General features: G+C 42.4%; 1 protein-coding gene across 1 annotated transcript in view; it reads right to left on the minus strand.

Annotated features, from left to right (window-relative positions):
• LOC122944374 (aldehyde oxidase 1-like) overlaps positions 1-21,622 on the minus strand; it is a 183,561-nt gene that overhangs the window by 105,463 nt on the left and 56,476 nt on the right. Inside the window, exons 13-19 of the mRNA XM_044302568.1 lie at positions 16,598-16,691; positions 13,042-13,145; positions 11,900-12,084; positions 4,669-4,831; positions 3,132-3,218; positions 2,465-2,634; positions 1,186-1,303 (exon numbers count right to left, since the gene is read on the minus strand). Coding sequence (XP_044158503.1) covers positions 1,186-1,303; positions 2,465-2,634; positions 3,132-3,218; positions 4,669-4,831; positions 11,900-12,084; positions 13,042-13,145; positions 16,598-16,691 — 921 coding nt within the window. The remainder of the gene's footprint in view (positions 1-1,185; positions 1,304-2,464; positions 2,635-3,131; positions 3,219-4,668; positions 4,832-11,899; positions 12,085-13,041; positions 13,146-16,597; positions 16,692-21,622) is intronic.

Raw genomic sequence — 21,622 nt, forward strand, 5'->3', positions numbered from 1 at the left:
TGGAGAAGGACCGATTCCAGACCTTGGGGGACCTGCGGAAGCAGTGGACTGAGTCTGGAGTAGAAACATCCAGAGCCACCGTGTACAGGCGTGTGCAGGAAATGGGCTACAGGTGCCGCATTCCCCAGGTCAAGCCACTTTTGAACCAGAAACAGCGGCAGAAGCGCCTGACCTGGGCTACAGAGAAGCAGCACTGGACTGTTGCTCAGTGGTCCAAAGTACTTCTTTCGGATGAAAGCAAATTTTGCATGTCATTCGGAAATCAAGGTGCCAGAGTCTGGAGGAAGACTGGGGAGAGGGAAATGCCAAAAGTCCAGTGTCAAGTACCCACAGTCAGTGATGGTCTGGGGTGCCATGTCAGCTGCTGGTGTTGGTCCACTGTGTTTTATCAAGGGCAGGGTCAATGCAGGAGATTTTGGAGCACTTCATGCTTCCATCTGCTGAAAAGCTTTATGGAGATGAAGATTTCATTTTTCAGCACGACCTGGCACCTGCTTACAGTGCCAAAACCACTGGTAAATGGTTTACTGACCATGGTATTACTGTGCTCAATTGGCCTGCCAACTCTCCTGACCTGAACCCCATAGAGAATCTGTGGGATATTGGGAAGAGAAAGTTGAGAGAAACGCAAGACCCAACACTCTGGATGAGCTTAAGGCCGCTATCGAAGCATCCTGGGCCTCCATAACACCTCAGCAGTGCCACAGGCTGATTGCCTCCATGCCACGCCGCATTGAAGCAGTCATTTCTGCAAAAGGATTCCCAACCAAGTATTGAGTGCATAACTGAACATAATTATTTGAAGGTTGACTTTTTTTGTATTAAAAACACTTTTCTTTTATTGGTCGGATGAAATATGCAAATTTTTTTAGATAGGAATTTTGGGTTTTCATGAGCTGTATGCCAAAATCATCAATATTAAAACAGTAAAAGGCTTGAACTACTTCAGTTGGTGTGTAATTAATCTAAAATATATGAAAGTCTAATGTTTATCAGTACATTACAGAAAATAATGAACTTTATCACAATATGCTAATTTTTTTAGAAGGACCTGTATAGCCTACACAATCAATATGAATGGGCCATATATCTTCTGGGAATGGCAAGCTTAATAATACCTACTGTCATTAAACAGTATTTAACCCTGAGGTTTTACAGTATTCATTCAATGCAGCTATTATTTACCTCTTCCTCTGAAAATAATGGACCTTGTGTAGAGATTTCATTGAGTCCAGGGACATCCTTTGCTCTTATTATGTCAACTACACCAGGACTTTTGAGAGCATCACTAGCATCAATGGACCTAAAAGAAGAAGTGCAGTTTCACAATTATATCATTTCAATACCGATGTTCGCATGACTATACTCCATGCTCATTACCTGGAGGGCTTATCTACCAAATACGTGAGAAGAAATTACTTGCAGTCGGTCAGACATAGGTAAGCAAGACATTGTAGAACACCAAAATACAACTTGAAAAGGCCTATGACAGTATCTATATATTAAAGCTTGCTCTATGTTTGTCATAACACTTCTGTTCCCGAGCACCTAACATATACCGACACAGGCGACTGACTGACCTTGCTTTCTGAAATTCCCTGTTCTTCTCTCCTGTACCTTACAGCATGACTTAAACTGCTGACCAATTATTGCTTACACAGATTAATATCTGCTGTATTTAAAATAACCAATGTGCATCAGCCTTTACTGTACCACCCAGAGAAGCACTAGTGAAAACAACCATTAATAAATTGGTGTAATTTTCAAAGGAAGGATGAAAACTGAAAAGATAAAACATCATTCAAATGGCACAAAATCTGATAATCCCTTTCAATGAAGGCAGCTAAGATACACTAATGCAGAATACAGACTTGACTATAACATGCTCCTAAAAAGATACCTACTACTGCATGTAAAAGCATAAAACTCAGAGAAAAGCACCGGATTTAATGTGTAATGTGTTATCACACCTGCTCACCACTGCTGTTGTGACGGTGAGCAGGTAAAGAATGAAGAGAAGGCTGCACTAGCACAGCGCCCACCTTCTCTTCAACCAGCTGATCGACGGGGGGTGCCGAGTGTCGGACCTCCGCCGATCTGATCTTGATGACCTATTCTGAGGATAGGTCCACAATAAAAATAACTTGGACAACACCTTTAAAAACATCAGTCTGGTATTTAGTACTAGAATCCTTTTGTTTCCATTGCATAGAATAACCAGCGGGTGACTGCGATTCGTATTCATGCCAGAAACTGAATCTGAACCGTTTGTTAAAATTAGCCTTTATTCCATAATAAATGCTAACCGTCTGAAAAGGCACCTCTGTAGGAGGAGACAAGTGCAAGAACTGATGCCAGATCTTTGGTAGGTCCTGTTATAGATTTTGCATTGGGGCCAAGTAGCTTCAAGTTTTGCCTTTGATTGGTTTTAATTGGCTTAGGAACTTCAATATAATTTACTTACACAATCTTTGCATGGGCTTTTTTGCTGGTAGCAAAAGCTAGGAAAAGTTCTTGATCCATACGTGGCATGTCATCCACATATATAGCTTCTCCTGTGGCCTGCGTAATGCCAGACAGGTGTACTACTGGATAGCCCACAGGATCTTCCACTGGCTGCTTGGTGGTAACTTCCTATGTAATATACCAGATTGTATGATTGAAATAACATGGAAATTGCATCATTTAGGGCTTATTCGCACGTTAATAAATCACGGATATGTGCTGTCCATGTTCTCCATCCACAACACACGTATCCAAGGATTTTGTGTGTTTCTTCATATATCCTTGTGTTTCCACTTACAACAGAAAACAGCAGAAACATGCGTATGGACCTAGACGTCTATGGGTCTGTGAAAACCACAGATAGAACACACATGCCATTCATGTTTTGCCCATTTTCACTGATACATTGTATATATAATTGATAAAAAAAAAAAAAACGATGCACAGTATAGATCAACCATGGTCAAAAAACACTGACGCGTCCTGAAGTTGGATATTGGATGCAAAGCTCACATACAGCAGGGCCCAAATATTTACATCGGCAAAAGGGACACAGACATGTGAATATAGCCTCAAAGAGCATTATGTAAAACCCAATTGATTGAATCATACCACACATATTTTACCTGGAAAAGCTGAACTGTTTTTGGAACTGTAGTCTCAAAACCTCTGATGGCACTGAGATGTTCTGATGCCTTGACAGAAGATGTGATCTACAAACATTTCAAAGAAATATACTCAAGGATAACAAGTAAAACAGAATAGCAATAGAATAATATTCTTAGCAACAATGAGGTTTTCATTTTTTTATATAAATGCATAAGAATGGGTGAAAGCTGCAGGCCAGCATCTACAGGCTTCCGAAGTCTGGTGGTCATTCCCCAGTTGAGCAGTTGCCCTCAGCGACCATAACCTCACATTGCACCCAGAATGTTGATTAAATGTTGATTGGGGAAGGCTACTTTTAATGTCATAATACTTTTTATATAGTTGTATTGAAATAATCTGATTTACTACTTTAATCTTAAATGGTTATACATGTTTCTGCGTTTGAATGATTATGAGCAGTTAAGTCTTGTATTAGTCTGCGGATGCTTCATAAAGTTTTAAATATGCTTATGCAGGCTACACAAATGAATACTGACATGAATTCAAGATTAGTTTCAGTGGTCAGAGGCTATCCAGCTGGATGTCTTATTGTTTATTGCATTTTTAAGACTTTTGTTTTGCTGGTTGACATGGACAGCTGCCATTAGAAAAGACCACTTTAAATTAGATCATTTATAAGATATCCTAATGTTAGGGGTGGTATTGGGTTGTTTGGCCCCCAAACAACCCAAAAACAGTGCTTAGGTTTAAGGTATACTGTGTTCAGAAGATCTGCTCAGTGTTCTTGATCTACAGGTGGCATTTCATCTACATATATATATATATATATATATATATATATATAGCTTATCCAGTCCCTGCTTAATACAAGACTTGTGCACTACTGGATGGCCTACAGAATCGTCCACTGGTTGCTTGAAGTTAAGGGTTGGCCACTTTCACACATCTCTAAAACCCACACCTATCTCTACAACGGGACCTCCAAAGTAAATGACGGAATACCTCACAAGTGTGGCCCCTCTCCATTCACTTCTGTGGGAGTGCCGAAAATTAAATCTGGAACTCCCATACAGGTGGATGGAAAGGTGGCTATGCTTGCTTCAGTTTTATGCTCACTTGGCTCTTTTCAGTACTCTCATAGAAGAGAATGGAGAGTACTCCACACATGTCAGATGCGCTGTCCTTCACATTGGGGATGCAATTCTAATTAAAGGTGCCCAGAGGTGGAACCTGCACCTATTTGACATTGCTGGCAGATCTTAGTGATAAACCACCAATGTGTGAGATGGGCCAACCCTTTTAACTTCCTATTTAAAACCCAGGATTGTATGATTGTGGTAACATGGAAATCATCACTGAAGTGTTTTGAAATTGCATCTCAAGAAAGAAATTGCAACTCGAGGGAGAAAGATAGTCGCTTTTCCTTATAATTTTTTCAATTCCTGTTTTGTTTTTTGTTTTTACAGAAAAAATGAAAAGATAAATGGGAAAGCAGATCTTCTAGACAGGAGCACACGCTGTGGCCATTTCACTGACAGGTACAATATGACTTACAGGTTTATCCAGGACCTGCAGAACTTGAAGGTAGAATTTGAAGAGAAAACTGATGATCAGAGATCTCTTGTATTCTACCTTTCCTTCAGGAGCGGATGGTGGAATAGTTATCTCATTTAGGACCATTCTGCAGGCTTCAGAGAGCATCTCATCATTCCAATGCCTGCCAAGTACAATACAGGTCATAAGAATATATATTACTTTACATTATAATATGATTCTAGTCCAAGGTATATACGGTAATCTCAAATAGTTACATTAATGTCTACAATATGGTTTATGGAAGAAAACACTTCTATTTGGTTTGCCATATTTTTATGACTTAAATTACAAGCTATTTCCATTATTTTCATTGCACTGTCCCAAGATGTAGATTAATCACTTATCCACATGACTGTCTGATTGGTAGGATCTGGCCCCTGGAGCAAGAAAAACTGCAGCAGAGTCATCCTGTGTCCCCCTCACGCGGGTTGCAGCTCCATTCACCTCTGTGGGCCTGCCGTAGATAGCAGTGCTTGACTAACCAAAGGGCAAAACCAGCACCGATTAAAAATCTAAATAGTTATTTATTTGATAACACAGCATTGCACAAACAGATAAGCACGGCACTCCGAGAGTAGATGTGTTTCGAACAAGTTACATGTCCTTAGTCCTAAGGAAATGTAACTTGTCCGAAAGGTGTTTACAGTTGGGGTGCTGTGCTTATCTGTTTGTGCAATGCTGTATTATCAAATAAAGGACTACCGTATTTAGATTTTCAATCAGTGCCGGTTTTGCCGTTTGGTTTTTCTAAGAGGTCGGGAATCAGTGTTGATCGGGGAGATGTTTAAAGGGGTTTTTCAATTACGCAATTAAATAAATAAATAACGCCAGCAGTCCAACTTACTGCATTACATGAGCTGATGATGACATTCTGGGTGCATTTTGACTCCTCCAGCATAATTGCTATCTGTGATCCACACCCTGTGTTTGCATCGCAGTGCAAGGCTCATGGGGAGTGTCTATAGCATCAGGTCTTTGCCTCTCCTTCCCCTCCCAGCTGGAAGGTTACAGATCCAAGCAGAGTCGGAATCCTCATTAGTATTCACTTCAATACAGTAAATAGTAATGAAGCTGTGTTGGAAATGGGTTTTACTACAGAAATTATTTAACAGATCTTCATCAGGATTTAAACTCCAGACCTTCTGTATGTCAGGTAGAAGTGTAACTATTACACTACAATCCTGCTTTGCTGGAAGGGGTAAACTTTCTGTGCTTAAAAATCTATTTTCTTTACTGGCATACCACTAAACAAATAGTATATTACTGAAATGAAAGCAAAAAAAAAAAAAGTGCCATCTAAGATAGAGTTTAAGAAAATGGGCAACAATCACTATTAGGGTACATTCACATGAACGTAAGCCATCCATGCCACAGCTTTGTGAATTCCATATTGCGACGTGGACCCATTCACTTGAATGGGTCTGTGATATGCAATATACGGCAAAAGATAAGGCATGTCCTATCTTTTGCGGTTCGGAGGTGCAGACCAAAAAGCTCATGGAAGAGCTTCCGAGTGCTTTCGATCCGTGCCTCCACTCCATATCGTATCTTGAGGATTGCGTACATATTCAAGTCAGGATTCACACAGCCGGTGGCCATATATATTGCAGAATTGCCATTTGCAGTCCACAATACGGGAATGGATGACCTACATTTGTGTGAATGTACCCTTAGTAAGTAAAAGTATGTGCTGTTTCCTGTCAAGTGATGCTGAAAATTTTAAAACCGGAATACCCCTTTAAATCTTAGGGCAAAAGGGATAGTATAATTTTTATTTATTTATTTCATTTCAAACCGAAGTGGGGCTAGTAATAAAATACCTCCAGGCTGCAGCCAGCGACATATTGCAGCAGCTCAGGCTGTACACCGCTGAGGCCAGTCATTTGCTGGAGCAGTATATGGGACATCACTGCTGCAGCTGCAATGATATGTTATCGCCCCATATCACTTCTTCCATATGCCTCAAAGCTACTTAAGCAACATGTCCATTCTGAACTGTCCTTTCATCTCTCCTCCTGCTCCCTCTTTGACCTGCTACAATCTGGCTTCTGACCCCACCACTCAACTGAGACTGCCCTCACCAAAGTCACCAATGACCTACTAACAGCCAAAATCTAAAAAGATTACTCTTTCCTCCTTCTCTTTGACCTGTCCTCTGCCTTTGACACTGTCGACCACTCCCTTGTGTTACAAACGCTCTCATCTCTTGGCATCACAGACCTGGCCCTCTCCTGGATCACATCATACCTCACATAGCGTACATTTAGCGTCTCCCACTCTCACACCACCTTCTCGTCTTATTCCCTCTCTGTTGGTGTCCCGCAAGGCTCTGTCCTAGGACTCTGCTCTTCTCTATCTACACTTTCGGCCTGGGACAGCTCATAGAGTCCCATGGCTTTCAGTATCACTTTTATGCTGACTACACACAAATCTACCTCTCTGGTCCAGGCATCACCACCTTACTATCCAGAATCCCACAATGCCTATCTTCGATATCCTCCTTCTTCTCTTCCAAGCCTTTTCCACCACCTGCTGCCTCCAACTCAAAAACATCTTCGCTCTTTCCTCAACTTTGAGTCTGCGAAAATGCTTGTACATGCCCTCATCATCTCCCGCCTAGACTACTGCAACACTCTCCTCTGTGGCCTTCCATCTAGCACTCTCTCACCCCTCCAATCTATCCTCAATTCTGCTGCCCGACTAATCCACCTCTCACCCTCTTACTCCTCTGCCTCTCCCCTCTGCCAATCCCTTCACTGGCTCCCCATTGCCCAGCGAATTAACTTCAAATACATACAAGGCTGTTCACAACCTGTCCCCTCCCTACATCTCTGAGCTACTTTTCCGATACATCCCCACACACAATCTCCGATCCTCACAAGACCTCCTTCTCTCTTCTCCTCTTTACACCTCTTCCCACAATCGGCCTCCAAGAATTCACCTGTGCATCCCCCACACTCTGGAACTCGCTGCCCCAACATATCAGACTCTCACCGACAGTGGAATCCTTCAAAAGAAACCTAAAAACCCAACTCTTCAGACAAGCCCACAACCAGTGACCCTGCTGCCTCTATACCGCCATGACCAACTTCACCCGCACCTACTGTGTCCTCCTCCCATACCATGCAGATTGTAAGCCCTCTCTCCTTCTGTACCAGTCTTTAACTCGTCTTGTTCATGCTTGCTGGCATCAGCCTCAGTGAACAAACTGCGCTTGCGCTAGCTGCGAGATTACGGCGCTCTCACTTTGTGACGTCCGGGAGCAAGGAGGAGATTCGGAGGATGCGGGCAGTGCTGGGCTTCTTCACAGTGGGTATGGCTGGAAACGTTAGTAACAGTCCCTTGGGCTCCTTACTTGCCTCATTTACATATATATAAAATCGTTTTTTTTGCCAAAATAAAAGCACTGACAGCTATTGGGAATGTATATTGCGGACGTGCTAGCGGCGATCTGCAAGCGCATGTCCGCAGCTCTATAGGCAATGTAAGAGCAAGGATCTGCACAGCAAGCAAGCAGGTGCAGGCAGTGTCGGACTGGGACGCCTAGGGCCCACCAGTGGAATTGATTTTGGGGGCCCACCCTAGAGCTGGAGATATTACTTGTTTATTTTTCAGTCTCACGCACATGAATGTACAATACAGTATGCTAAACTATATCAAATTGTTTCTCTTTAAGCAATTCATTTAGTTGATAACTGTGTCTGTTATTTACAGTCAGTAGTTTGGACAGCAGTCACACGTGGACATTCCATGTCCTAGATGAACCACCCAGTCCCCCAGCCAGCCAGCCTAAACAATATATAAAGTGAAGGAAATGTTTCCTGGCATATTCAAAAGGATAAGTTTATTGAAGTGATTGCAGTAGCGTCCTTTTTCATTCCATATTGTTCCACAGGAATATCAAACAGGTTTAACTATATGTAGCAGGAATCTCCAGACACTTGTGTTACACTGCGACGTATGACTTTTGCCATATATTTACCTTTTGACCAATAATCTCCCTAGGACTCAACAGCTCTCCTCTTCTTATGATTTTCTATATTTTGTATAGTATACTTAATATTTGATTTACTTTATGCACCTTGATATATACTACTAATATCCAGGAATTTTGTTTGCCTATATATGTGTTCTTATACCATACCATATGTACCATATTTCTTATTTTGCTCTAGGCCGTGAACAAGGTCTTGTGAGAAGACCGAAACGTTGGCCAGTATTTATTTATTAACTATTACTTCCTGGATGGATAATAAAGAAACACTACTAATTAAATAGTAAAGCGAGTGTCGTGGTCATTCACTGGCTGAAGTGAGACAACCCCTTTAACACAGAAGCTCAATTTACTGATCCTACAGACGGTGTATGCCCAGGCTGTCATTTCCTGCACCAGGTCTATCACAGGCGCTCAGGCTGGATGATACTGTACATTTGGGGCAGGGGTAGTCACTTTTTTCTCACTCTGTATCAGCTATTGGGTTACTTTCAGACGGATTGTTGCCCCAGGATTGTGCTGAAATGTTGGCAAAAATGGCACATCTCAGGCCCCGCCCCCTTGTCAAGCATTTCAGAAGAAGGTGTACAACCCCTATGTGCACCAGTTTGTGCCCTTTTTTTTTTACACAGATGTTTGGCACAGACGCATTAGTAAACGTGGGCCAGTGTTTGCTGTGTGCGGCAGGACGTTTTATTGGAACAGGGGGCTCTGTGCGGTGCCAGGAGATACTATACAGCGCTCTGATCTATGCCCAGCTTTTCTTTGATGTGCTGGTATACATCTACCCCCCTGATAAGTGCTGGGTTTAAGGGGTTGTGCAGTGTAAAGATACCGATGACCAGGCTGAGCGGAGCGCGGGAGTTCAGTGTGGGAGAATGTGAGGACAGGGCAGCCCCCAAGTCCCTAAAGTAATGGAAGAAAAGGTATTTGCTGATAACAAAAAATGCTCATGTTTTTACTATTCCCCTCTCTGAAAATTACAACTCTCAGGATGCCCTGTCAGATGCAGACCTTCAGGACCTGCTGAGAGTTGTAGTTTTCCTCACTGCAAATTGCCATACTCCTAGGCCTATTCACACCATGTATACCATGATAGAAACTGCTGTGGCTTCTGCTGCTATATACGCTGCACTGAATGGAGCTAAGCCATTAAAGGACACTGCATGAAAAGTGGACATGTCTGTTCTTGGGACAGTTGCAGGTTTTAACCCCTTGAGGACAGGGCCAGTTTCGTTTTTTTTCATATTTATTTTTATTTACTCCCTGAGCCTTCTAATTTTTCCATTCACATATCTGTATGACAGCTTGTTTTTTTTCGGGATAAGTTGTACTTTTTGACTGCACCATTCACGGTTGCATACAATGTAGTGAGATATTGGAACATTTTTTTTAAATGGCGTAGAATTATAAAAAACAAAAAACAAAGTTCAACTACAGTTTTATGAATTTTGTTTTCACAGCATTTTCTATGTGGTAAAACTGACTTGTTACTTTCATTCTCTGGGTTAGTATGATTACATCTATACCACATATGCTTAGATTTAATACTGAAAAAACTAAACTTTGAAAAAACTATTTTTTTTCTTTGCATTGCCATGTTGGCATCAATAACCTTTTGGTTTTTATGTCTATGGAGCTGTGTTAGGGCTAATTTTTTGCCGGAGAATCTAGTTTTTATTGATACCATGTTGGAGTGTGTACTATGGAGTGTTCGACTGTTTGCTCACTTCTTATTTCAACTTTCTTAAAACTTTTTTTTACACTTTTTAATAATTCCCCTAGTGAACTTGAACAAGAAATTATTAGATTGCTTCTGACATAGACTCCAATTCATTAGCATTGGAGTCTATCAGAGTTTCAGGCAGGATCTTCTTGGGAACATAGCTGCTGCATCCTCGGATCATTCAGAAGAACCGAGCACCCGATCCCCACTAGGTTTTTGAGATGTTGTAGTCACATTTGACCATGGCATCTGAGGAGTTAAAAGTGTGAGACTGACATCATTGTCAATTGCATATATTAGCCCTCGGTGTCTGCTGTTTAAAACAGCAAGCACTTAGTGGCTATAGCACTGTGAGAAGGCCGTGAGAAGGCCGTGGCGCTACTGCAATCACTTCAATAAACCTATCCTTTTGAATATGCCATGAAACATTTCCTTCACTTTATATATTGTTTAGGTTGGCTGGCTGGGGGACTGGGTGGTTCATCTAGGACAGGCATGCTCAACCTGCGGCCCCCCAGCTGTTGCAAAACTACAACTCCCACCATTCCCGGACAGCCTACAGCTATCAGCCTACAGAAGGGCATGGTGGAAGTTGTAGTTTTACAACAGCTGGAGGGCCACAGGTTGAGCATCCCTGGTCTAGGACATGGAATGTCCACGTGTGACTGCTGTCCAAACTACTGACTGTAAATAACAGACACAGTTATCAACTAAATGAGTTGCTTAAAGAGAAACAATTTGATATAGTTTAGCATACTGTATTGTACATTCATGTGCGTGAGACTGAAAAATGAACAAGTAATATCTCCAGCTCTAGGGTGGACCCCCAAAATCAATTCCACTGGTGGGCCCTAGGCGCCCCAGTCCGACACTGCCTGCACCTGCTTGCTTGCTGAGGAGATCCTTGCTATTACATGCAGCGATCTCCTCAGCAACATGAGAAGGAGCGATTGCTATGCCATAGCTCGTCCCCATGCTGTATAGTGGTTTGCCGGTGGCAGATCAAAATTAGACAGCACGATCACCACCAGCAAATCCTGATCTTTCAGCATGCTGGATGACCCGATAACAGAGTGTTTGCTTATTCATCAGGCAACCGGTGGCAGTATTATACTGCAAGATGATTGCTAATGGGCGTTCATGCGAATCTGCCCATCTAATACACTCTTAAGGTATAAGGAACAGATCTGCACCTGTTCTTTGTTTAGATCCGCACCTTGTTTTGGCTCACAATCACTGATGGAAATTACTGACCAAACACTGACGTGTGAATGAGACATGACTGATGGAAATAACTAAAATGTGAACTTGGCCCTAGTGCATCTAATTTACCAAGCAAAGTAAGACTTTTTGATGAATTTCTACAAGGACGTCTAACTTCTGCTAACTTACCGGGAATGGTCATATTTAAAGACACACTACAAGTATTATCCTGATGATAACTCAGGGCTTTAGTATTTGATTCATACCTGCCTATGAGAGCCTGGCAGGTTTCCTTTGCAGATACAGTAGAGGAACCCACACCACCATAGAAAATGGCAATTTCTTTAATCACATCAGTGTCATTATTAAATTGAACTTGCATTCCTGCATTGACAATGGCAAAAGAATTTTCTTCACTCAGGGCTTGTCTGAATGCTGACACAACTTGATTCTGGGTAAAAAGCACAAAGGATAAAACGCAAATATAAAGGTCAAAAATACATCTTTAAATAAATATATATATATATATGTATGTATATATAATGTTTTGCACTTATATAGCGCTGACATATTCCGCAGCACTTTACAGACATTAGCATTACACTGTCCCCAATAGAGCTCACAATCTAAGTTCCCTATCAGAATGTCTTTGGAGTGTGCAAGTAAACCAGAGTATCCGGAGGAAACCGTCGGGGAGAACATACAATCTCCATGCATGAGCTACTATATTTAGGCATGCAGGAGGCAGAGGTAGTACCCATCTCAGTACCTAAGTAATAAACAAAATAAAAGAAAATGTCATATAAAAAATGTCATATAGAACCAATGCCAGGAACTCAATACAAGGTTCTAAGACAAGAAAATGTGAACCTAGGGGTTGGCAACTAGACTCTGCCTGTGACTGCAAGTACTCCGTCTAAGGGTACAGGTCATCCATGGTCAAAAAATACAACCATTTTAAAAGAGCTCCTATAATTAACGCCTTTATACTGTATGTAAAGTACCCATAAAACTAGAAATACAAGGTTAGAATAGATGTTCGACAGCTTTAGAGAAATCCGACTAAGGTTATCCCACTGAACTCCTTAATAGCTATAAATTAATATTTCCTGGTGCAACTCTGCAAAGACATTTGTTAACACTGCTGGGAAAGCTAAAACATGTGTGTGCAATAACCCTGGAGTGGTGGTATTTCTCTATCCAGTGATCTTTTCTTTGACCGGGAGAGTCACAGGTAAAGGTACCACTGATCAAGCGAAATAACTCCAGTGATTGACTGCTTAGAAAAAGGAGTTGAATCAAGGATATTAAGGACAGCAATGAGGATTGATGTGATTGAAGGAAATCGACGGCTGCCTCTGAGAAAGAAAAACCTTCACCTTGACAACTTTCTAATTTAAAAACTAACCTTTCCAGAATATGGGATAAGAACCGAGAGTAAGACTTCTCCAGGCTCTACAGTGGATGAATCTGTGAAAAATACATCATTCAATGGGATTGTCCTTGAGCTTCCTATATGTAGGAAAAGAAAGAACAAGAAAGAAAAGAACACAGTTACAATTTTGAGAACTGTAACCAACCAGAGAGACCTGCAACTAAGACAAGTCTGTTGTTCATTACAAAACATTTGTTCTAAAAGGTATTATCCATTAATTTTATGTTTATGGCCTGTTCTCGGGATAAGCCATCAATATCTGATCAGTGGAGGTCTGACACCCGTTACACCCTGCCAATTAGCTGTTCAGCGTTAGCTCTACCACAGAAAGTAGGTACCTGAATTACACAACTCTGTCCATTGTATAGTGGACAAAGCCGATTACTGCAGCGCTGCTCCTATTCACTTCAATGGACAGGCGCAGGCCATGAACGTGACACCACCGTTCTCAGTGGCTCAGTCTGGAGGTCTAATGGGGGTCTAGTCTGGCGGTCCAATGGGGGTCTGAGAGATCTAATGGGGGTCTAGTCTGAGGTCTGAAATGGAGGTCTGAGAGGTCTAATGGGAGTCTGAGAGGCCTAATGCTGAGAGGTCTAATGGGGGTCTATTCTGAGGTCTGATATGGGGGTCTGAGAGGTCTAATGGGGGTCTGGTCTGAGGTCTGATATGAGGGATTTGTGAGGTCTAATGGGGGTCTGAAGGTCTAATAGGGTTTGAGAGGTCTAATAGAGGCCTAGTCTGGAAGTCTGATATGGGAGTCTGGAGGTCTAATGAGGGTCTGAGAAGTCTAATGGGGGTCTGGTCTGAGATCTGATATGGGGGCCTGGAGGTCTAATGGGGGTCTGAAGGTCTAATGGGGGTCTGGTCTGGAGGTCTACTGTCGGTCTCGTCTGGAGTTCTAATGGGTGTCTGGTCTGAAGTCTGATATGGGGGGGTCTGAGATATCTAATGGGGGTCTGAGAGGTCTAACGGGGTCTGGTCTGAGGTCTGATATGGGAGGTCTGAGAGGTCTAATGGGAGTATAAAAGGTCTAATGGGGGTTTGGTTTGAGGTTTGATATGGGGGTCTGGTGGCCTAATGGGGGTCTGGTCTGGAGGTCTAATGGGGATGTGAGAGGTCTAATGTATGTCTGGTCTGAGGTCTGATATAGGGGGTCTGAGAGGTCTAATGGGGGTCTGGTCTGAGGTCTGATATTGGGGGTTTCTGACATGAATGTCTAATAGGTGTCTGATCTGAGGTCTGAAACTAGGGTCTGATATGGGGTCTGACATAGAGGTCTAAAGGGGGTCTGATCTGAGTTCTGAGATGGGGGGTCTCAGAGGTTTGATATGGGAGTCTGATCTGAGGTCTGAGATGAGCGGGTCTCATCAGAGGTTTGATATGGGGGTCTGATATGAGGATCTGTAATGGGAGTCTGATATGGGGGTCTGATCTGAACAGTAAGGGGGTATTTTTTGTACTGACGGACAATATAAGGAGGTATTCTTTTATACTGTCGTACATTAGGGGGTAATTTTTGCACACATTATAAGAAGTATTAGTACTGGGGGTTATGAGGAACATGATTACTAGTATGGGCACAATGGGGGCATTATTACTATCGGGGGCACTGTTAAAACTATGCACCCTAGCAGTAAATTATTTATATTGGTGGGACATTTGGGAGCACTATTACTGATGGGGCACCCTGGCACAGTATGAGCTTAGCACAATTATTTTTGCGGGACATCATATTTATAGTATTAGTGTTGGACACTATTTGGACGCAGTTATTTTTTACTGTGTGCCAGTAATTATTGAAGGAGTCACTATCTGTGTGGTAACAGTATTTTCAGGGGGACTGTTTCTGCAGTATAGTATTAGGGAGCACAGTATTAGGGGTTGCAGGATGGGATGTTCAGAAGGTGGGAGAATGATGGAAAAGTAGGAAACTAAGTTGTCTGTTTGTCTAACTGCAGAGACAAGAGATGGCTGAAAGAAATCATCATGGTGGTCTGGTCTGAAAGGAGAAGATGAGGAAAGAGAATATCTCCATCAAAGAAGATGTCATTGGATGTAAGAGGTACATATGTGGCGCTGTATTTTCCTGTATGATTTGTAGAGCTGTATATAATGTTTTCCAGGTATGTCTTTAAAGGGGTTGTCCTCAGGATCATCAATATCATATCAGTGGCAGTCAGACTCCCGGCACCCCCACCGATCAGCTGGTTGAAGAGAAAGCAGCGCTGCTTTCTCTGCTCCGTTTATCTGCTTGCTGCAGCAATTGCAGTGGTAAGCACTTGTAATGACAAGTATGCCGTCCCCATTCACTTTTATAGGAGGGCTCTGTAGTATACGCTTCAACAGACGTTAGAACTGTCCAATAGAAGTTAGTAGGGATGCCATACTTGTAATTACACATGCTCACCACCGCAATTGCTGCTGTGAGCAGATTAACAGAGCAGAGAAGGCAGTGCTCTTATCAGCATTGCCTTCTCTTACAAATTGGGCTGGAGAGAAGGGGTTAGGTTGAGTTCAATTTTTACCTCAGGCAGTAGAAAGGCTAGTTGCACCACTGCCGCTTGCCACAAAGCACTGACAGGGGGGGGCCTAAGGGCTGAACTCTTGCACCAGGGCCCATAAACCTTTAGCTACACCCCTGCATGCACATGTATGGGGAACTCTGGAGGGATAACTGACGGGCGAACAAATCATTCCACCGGCAGCTATGGAAGGTGCATGGCTACATTTAGAAGGGCAGTATTATAGCTGGTAGTAGTGGTAACAAATTTCAGAACCATACCTGTAATAGTAACTATTGCTACATAGCTTTCATATTCCACATGGAAGCATGTTACAAGGTAGAAGCAATTGAAATCTATGGAATTCCTGAGACATGAAGGGAGTGAAATTCTGAATTGATCCAATGAATGTTCAGCAAAGATTTTCTTTAGCACTTACATAGAAGTGTCTTTTGGACGTTTGTGTTATTACAGTAATTTGAATTGGAATTTTCCTGTAACTAGACATTGTGCTGTTACACCTAGAGCAGGGATGGTCAACCTGTGGCCCTCCAGTTGTTACAAAACTATAACTCCCAGCATGCCCTAATAGCTGTAGGCTATCCAGGCATGCTGGGAGTTGTAGTTTTGTAACAGCTGCAGGGCAACAAGTTGGGCATCTTCGACCTAGAGGTTCTACTCTCTCTGCAACTGCCGCACCCTCTGCACTTTGATTGACAGGACTGGGAAGTGAAAAAACATCATCACACCTGGCCCTGTCAATCAAAGTGCAGAGGGCGCAGCAGTTGCAGAGAGAGCAGAGCTTCTAGGTGGATGGCAACGCCTCTGTTGCTCCTAGAAGCTTCTTTGCATATCATTTTCCTCAGCAATGCGGGCACATACGAACACAAATTGATTTGTTTTGTCACATCATGATTGTGATCAGTTATTTTTACAAAACACCCAATGGAATACTATCTAATGGAATCTATAACTCAATGTGCATTGTGCAGCATATATCTTATCAATTAGTAGTAGAGTTACAGTACCTTTAGATGCCAAATTCAGCATGGCACCCCCAGCAGCAAGAATAGGATTTAGATCACTTGTTGCAGCTTTGCTCATGACATGTCCTCCTAGAGACTAAACATATGCGCATTATTCAGTTTTGTCAGCTACATGTAAGTGATTTCAAGCGTTAACATTATTTTTCATGATCTCTATTTACTTGCAGCAAAAAGTAATACAATCCATATTCGCTTTTACCTTTCATGTGTATCTTTCTTTACAAAAAAAAGTTTGAAGCAATCCCCTGCTCCCTTTCACACCTTCAAGCGAAGTGACAAAAGTCCAGCTGCCTGCAATGACCACTAGGAGGAGAGGCACAACATTTTGATCTATAATTTAGGCTACTTTCACACTTGCGCTTGATCGGATCCGTTCTGAACGGATCCGATCATATTAATGCAGACGCAGGCTCCGTTCAGTACGGATCCGTCTGCATTAATAACTTAGAAAAAATTCTAAGTGTGAAAGCAGCCTGAGCGGATCCGTTCAGACTTTCAATGTAAAGTCAATGGGGGACGGATCCGCTTGAAGATTGAGCCATAGGGTGACATCTTCAAGCGGATCCGTTCCCATTGACTTACATTGTAAGTCTGAACGGATCCGCTCGCCTCCGCACGGCCAGGCGGACAGCTGAACGCTGCAAGCAGCGTTCAGCTGTCCGCCTGTCCGTGCGGAGGCGAGCGGAGCGGAGGCTGAACGCCGCCAGACTGATGCAGTCTGAGCGGATCCGCTCCATTCAGACTGCATCAGGGCTGGACGGAGGCGTTTGGGTCCGCTCGTGAGCTCCTTCAAACGGAGCTCACGAACGGACCCATGAACGCTAGTGTGAAAGTAGCCTTACTTTTAGAACTTTTTTTTTTGTAAATCAAAGCCGTTTAATTAAATATCTTGTCTGAGCAAAGACATTCTTGACAGTGGGAGATCACAGTCATGTGTAGTCATTCACAACTGATAAGGGAACGGCTGTATAATGCCTCATTAATTAGAGAGGAAAAAGAACATGTAGTGTCATGAAGGGTATGTAACTTTGGTTTTAGACAGAGAGGGGAGCCCACCTGGAACTGTGTAACTTACTTTTGCCTCTGGGTGTTGTGATATACAGAGCGGCCCCCACCCAGATTAAAAGGCATACTGCAGACCTCCCAAGTATCCCTCTTTTGGAGGGACAGTCCCTCTTTTTGACCCAAGTCCCTCTTTGCTCCATAAATGTCCTCTTTGATCTGAGATCTTGATTTTTGGTATTAAATTCACAATATTGATCCAGAAGGTGTTTGTCTAGTTCCTCTCTGAATATTTTTTCATTATCTGATGCAATCAGAATTTTAGAAATTTTTATATTCAGATAATTTTTGCGCTATTTTATAAGAGAAAACTATTAAAGTGGATAAAAATAAAAAATTTCACAGCACATCCAAGTAGTAAAAAGTTGAAAAACGGCTTTATTCACCAGACACGCAACGTTTCGATCCGCTCAATGGGATCTTTCTCAAGTAGTGACAAAGTGGGCAGTGCAATGTGCATATTTATGCAGCTTAACATCATTAAGTAATCAACAAATCAAGTACATTCATCAAAGTTAATAAATTCAAAAATAATAATACAGACAGTGCTATCCATATATTTGTACAATCACATCCTATAACAGGCTTAAATATGATGATATAGTATCATTCCTTCTCATAAAAATTCAACATAACTATAAAAATAAAGCATAATACAATAATTGGGATAATAATCAACACAGGTGTAGGTCTTCTTAATAACCTAAAAGTGTACAGGTGTACCTTCAGTGAGAAGATGAGATGGGTCCCAGGAGTGTGCGATGGAGTCACTACACGTGGATCCCGGCGTATCAAACATTGCAGTGCGCATGTCAGAGGACCTTTCAAAACATTCCGGTCACATGATCGCATGTTAGACCGATCATTAAAGTACGCATGTCCAAGGACCTTGGAGCATGTGATCGTAACATATGATCGCACATCGATCATGTGATTAGATGTACCACGTCACAGAAAGCAATACAAGATTCCAAGTGTTCCGTAACCTTGCGAAGACATCAGGAGACATGATCGCATATCCGATCATATCATCACTCGTATAATCGCCACATCAGAGGCATTGTAGCATTACAAAGTGCTTCGCAAGTGCTAAGTTACAAAATCGCCGAGGTAAATCCTGTGACCCAGCGCATGAAACTGCCAATATACACAAGTATACCATGGCTCTTAACAAAGTCCCATTGCAATCAGCAATATACTAGCTCCGATGTAAAGAATAAGTGAAAATGGGTCAGTGATCAACCAGAGAGGCAGAAGGATGACTATATAGACGGAAGTACCGTCACTATAGGGGAAGAAAAAAGTACATACTGTGCGGAAGTACCGCCAATTTCCAAATCGAGTGTTTAACTCAAAAATGGTTATTATTCGGTACTTCCGCACAGTATGTACTTTTTTCTTCCCCTATAGTGACGGTACTTCCGTCTATATAGTCATCCTTCTGCCTCTCTGGTTGATCACTGACCCATTTTCACTTATTCTTTACATCGGAGCTAGTATATTGCTGATTGCAATGGGACTTTGTTAAGAGCCATGGTATACTTGTGTATATTGGCAGTTTCATGCGCTGGGTCACAGGATTTACCTCGGCGATTTTGTAACTTAGCACTTGCGAAGCACTTTGTAATGCTATAATGCCTCTGATGTGGCGATTATACGAGTGATGATATGATCGGATATGCGATCATGTCTCCTGATGTCTTCGCAAGGTTACTGAACACTTGGAATCTTGTATTGCTTTCTGTGACGTGGTACATCTAATCACATGATCGATGTGCGATCATATGTTACGATCACATGCTCCAAGGTCCTTGGACATGCGCACTTTAATGATCAGTCTAATATGCGATCATGTGACCGGAATGTTTTGAAAGGTCCTCTGACATGCGCACTGCAATGTTTGATACGCCGGGATCCACGTGTAGTGACTCCATCGCACACTCCTGGGACCCATCTCATCTTCTCACTTAGGTTATTAAGAAGACCTACACCTGTGTTGATTATGATCACAATTATTGTATTATGCTTTATTTTTATGGTTATGTTGAATTTTTATGAGAAGGAATGATACTATATCATCATATTTAAGCCTGTTATAGGATGTGATTGTACAAATATATGGATAGCACTGTCTGTATTATTATTTTTGAATTTATTAACTTTGATGAATGTACTTGATTTGTTGATTACTTAATGATGTTAATGTCACGGCTGTAAGTGAGCAACAAGAGCCTACACAGTGAATAGCAACTGACCGGACCCAAACTAGGGAGGATAAAGGGTGACCCCTGTCAGACCCTAAAAGCTCTCCCTAAGCTGCTATGCACATGTCCAGATCCAGATGGTGGATCGAGACATGCCCGCGTACCTAAGGCTGATGGCCACTGAAACCCCTACAATAGTGGAAGGGGCACGGCCACCGGTGCCCTGCTCAGTATATGGACGGAACCGGGGTCGCCTCGGATCCAGTCAGCAAAGAAACAGAAACACACAATGTCTGAACACTTAACTGAAGGAGCTGCGGCTGCAGTGAAAACAGATCCAAAGTCAGCAGACAATATCCGAAGTACTTGCTTCAGCAGAAAACAGATCCAGTGAAAAGATATCACACAGGTGAAGATACTCAAGCGAGAGATACAGCTCAAAAGAAAAGTATAATCCGCACCTCTACAAAGGAGGAGGGGTGATTTAAAGGCAGTGAAATCAAACACAGGAGGGACAGCTGGGAGGAAGGAAACAGAAAGTAAAGACCTCATCACAGGGGCGGAGAAAAAGGGCAGAGGGAACTCCTGCAAGCTCTAGTAGTGACATCATCACAGGGGTGGAGAAACAGAGCTGTGAGAACGTCTCAAAGCTCTGGTAGTGACAGTTAAGCTGCATAAATATGCACATTGCACTGCCCACTTTGTCACTGCTTGAGAAAGATCCCATTGAGCGGATCGAAATGTCGCGTGTCTGGTGAATAAAGCAGTTTTTCTACTTTTTACTACTTGGATGTGCTGTGGAATTTTTTTTTTTTATACATTGGAGGTGGATCGCCCCCACAGCCGCTGGCACTCCGACCGTACTCTACAGATAGTTGTGCTGCCCACATCCTTCTACCTGTGCTATTAAAGTGGATAGATATGCAGGAAAAATGGTTCTTTCACACAATGAACCATAAGTGTCCCTCTTTGAATGTCCAAAAAGTTGCGAGGCATGATACTGTATAGTTTTTCTGTACATTGATTTTTGTATATACTATTTGTATATCCACTATGTATCTTTTTATTTTTGTCACTTTGTATGTACAGTACCTTTTGATGTTTGATAACTTGTAAGTATACTGTGTATTATTGTTTTATGTTTTTGTCCATCTCTTAAGTAAACTATGTTAATTCACTTTGCTACTGTGTGTATCTACCTGAAAGGAGGCTCTAGGACCCTGTTGTGCAGCCTCTAGCCTGGATACAAGATGAGATACGGTTGGCCATGGAGGCATACATGTTCCGTATAGTATCCTGCAGCACATTTGCCCATAGATGTTGCAGCTGGGCCTGTTGATTCTGCACACTTGTGGTACCCAAAGCTGGTGTTCCAGCTGGTCCCATAAATGCTTGATTGGCGATAAATCTGGTGACAGTGTTGCAATCTGGCGGAGACATTCCTAGGAAACCCTTGTAGTGTGTGCTCAAGCATTATCCTGCTGTAAAATGCCAGTTGGAAGCCCTGCCATAACAGGCAACAGATGTGGATGCAGTATGTCCTAAACATATTGCTAAGCTGGTTCTTGTATCACTAATAGTTGTGACTGACTGTTCAATGCAATGGCTCCTCAGACCTTCACCCCAGCAGTTCGGGCAGTGTGTCGCCCCACAGCAAAGGCAGGGTTGAAGCAGTCACCACGAGGCCTCCATACTCGAACTTGACTGTTGTCAGATCCTAAACAGAACCTGGATTCATTGC

This window comes from Bufo gargarizans, chromosome 8, assembly GCF_014858855.1.
Source record: "Bufo gargarizans isolate SCDJY-AF-19 chromosome 8, ASM1485885v1, whole genome shotgun sequence".
NCBI classification, from domain to species: Eukaryota; Metazoa; Chordata; class Amphibia; order Anura; family Bufonidae; genus Bufo; species Bufo gargarizans.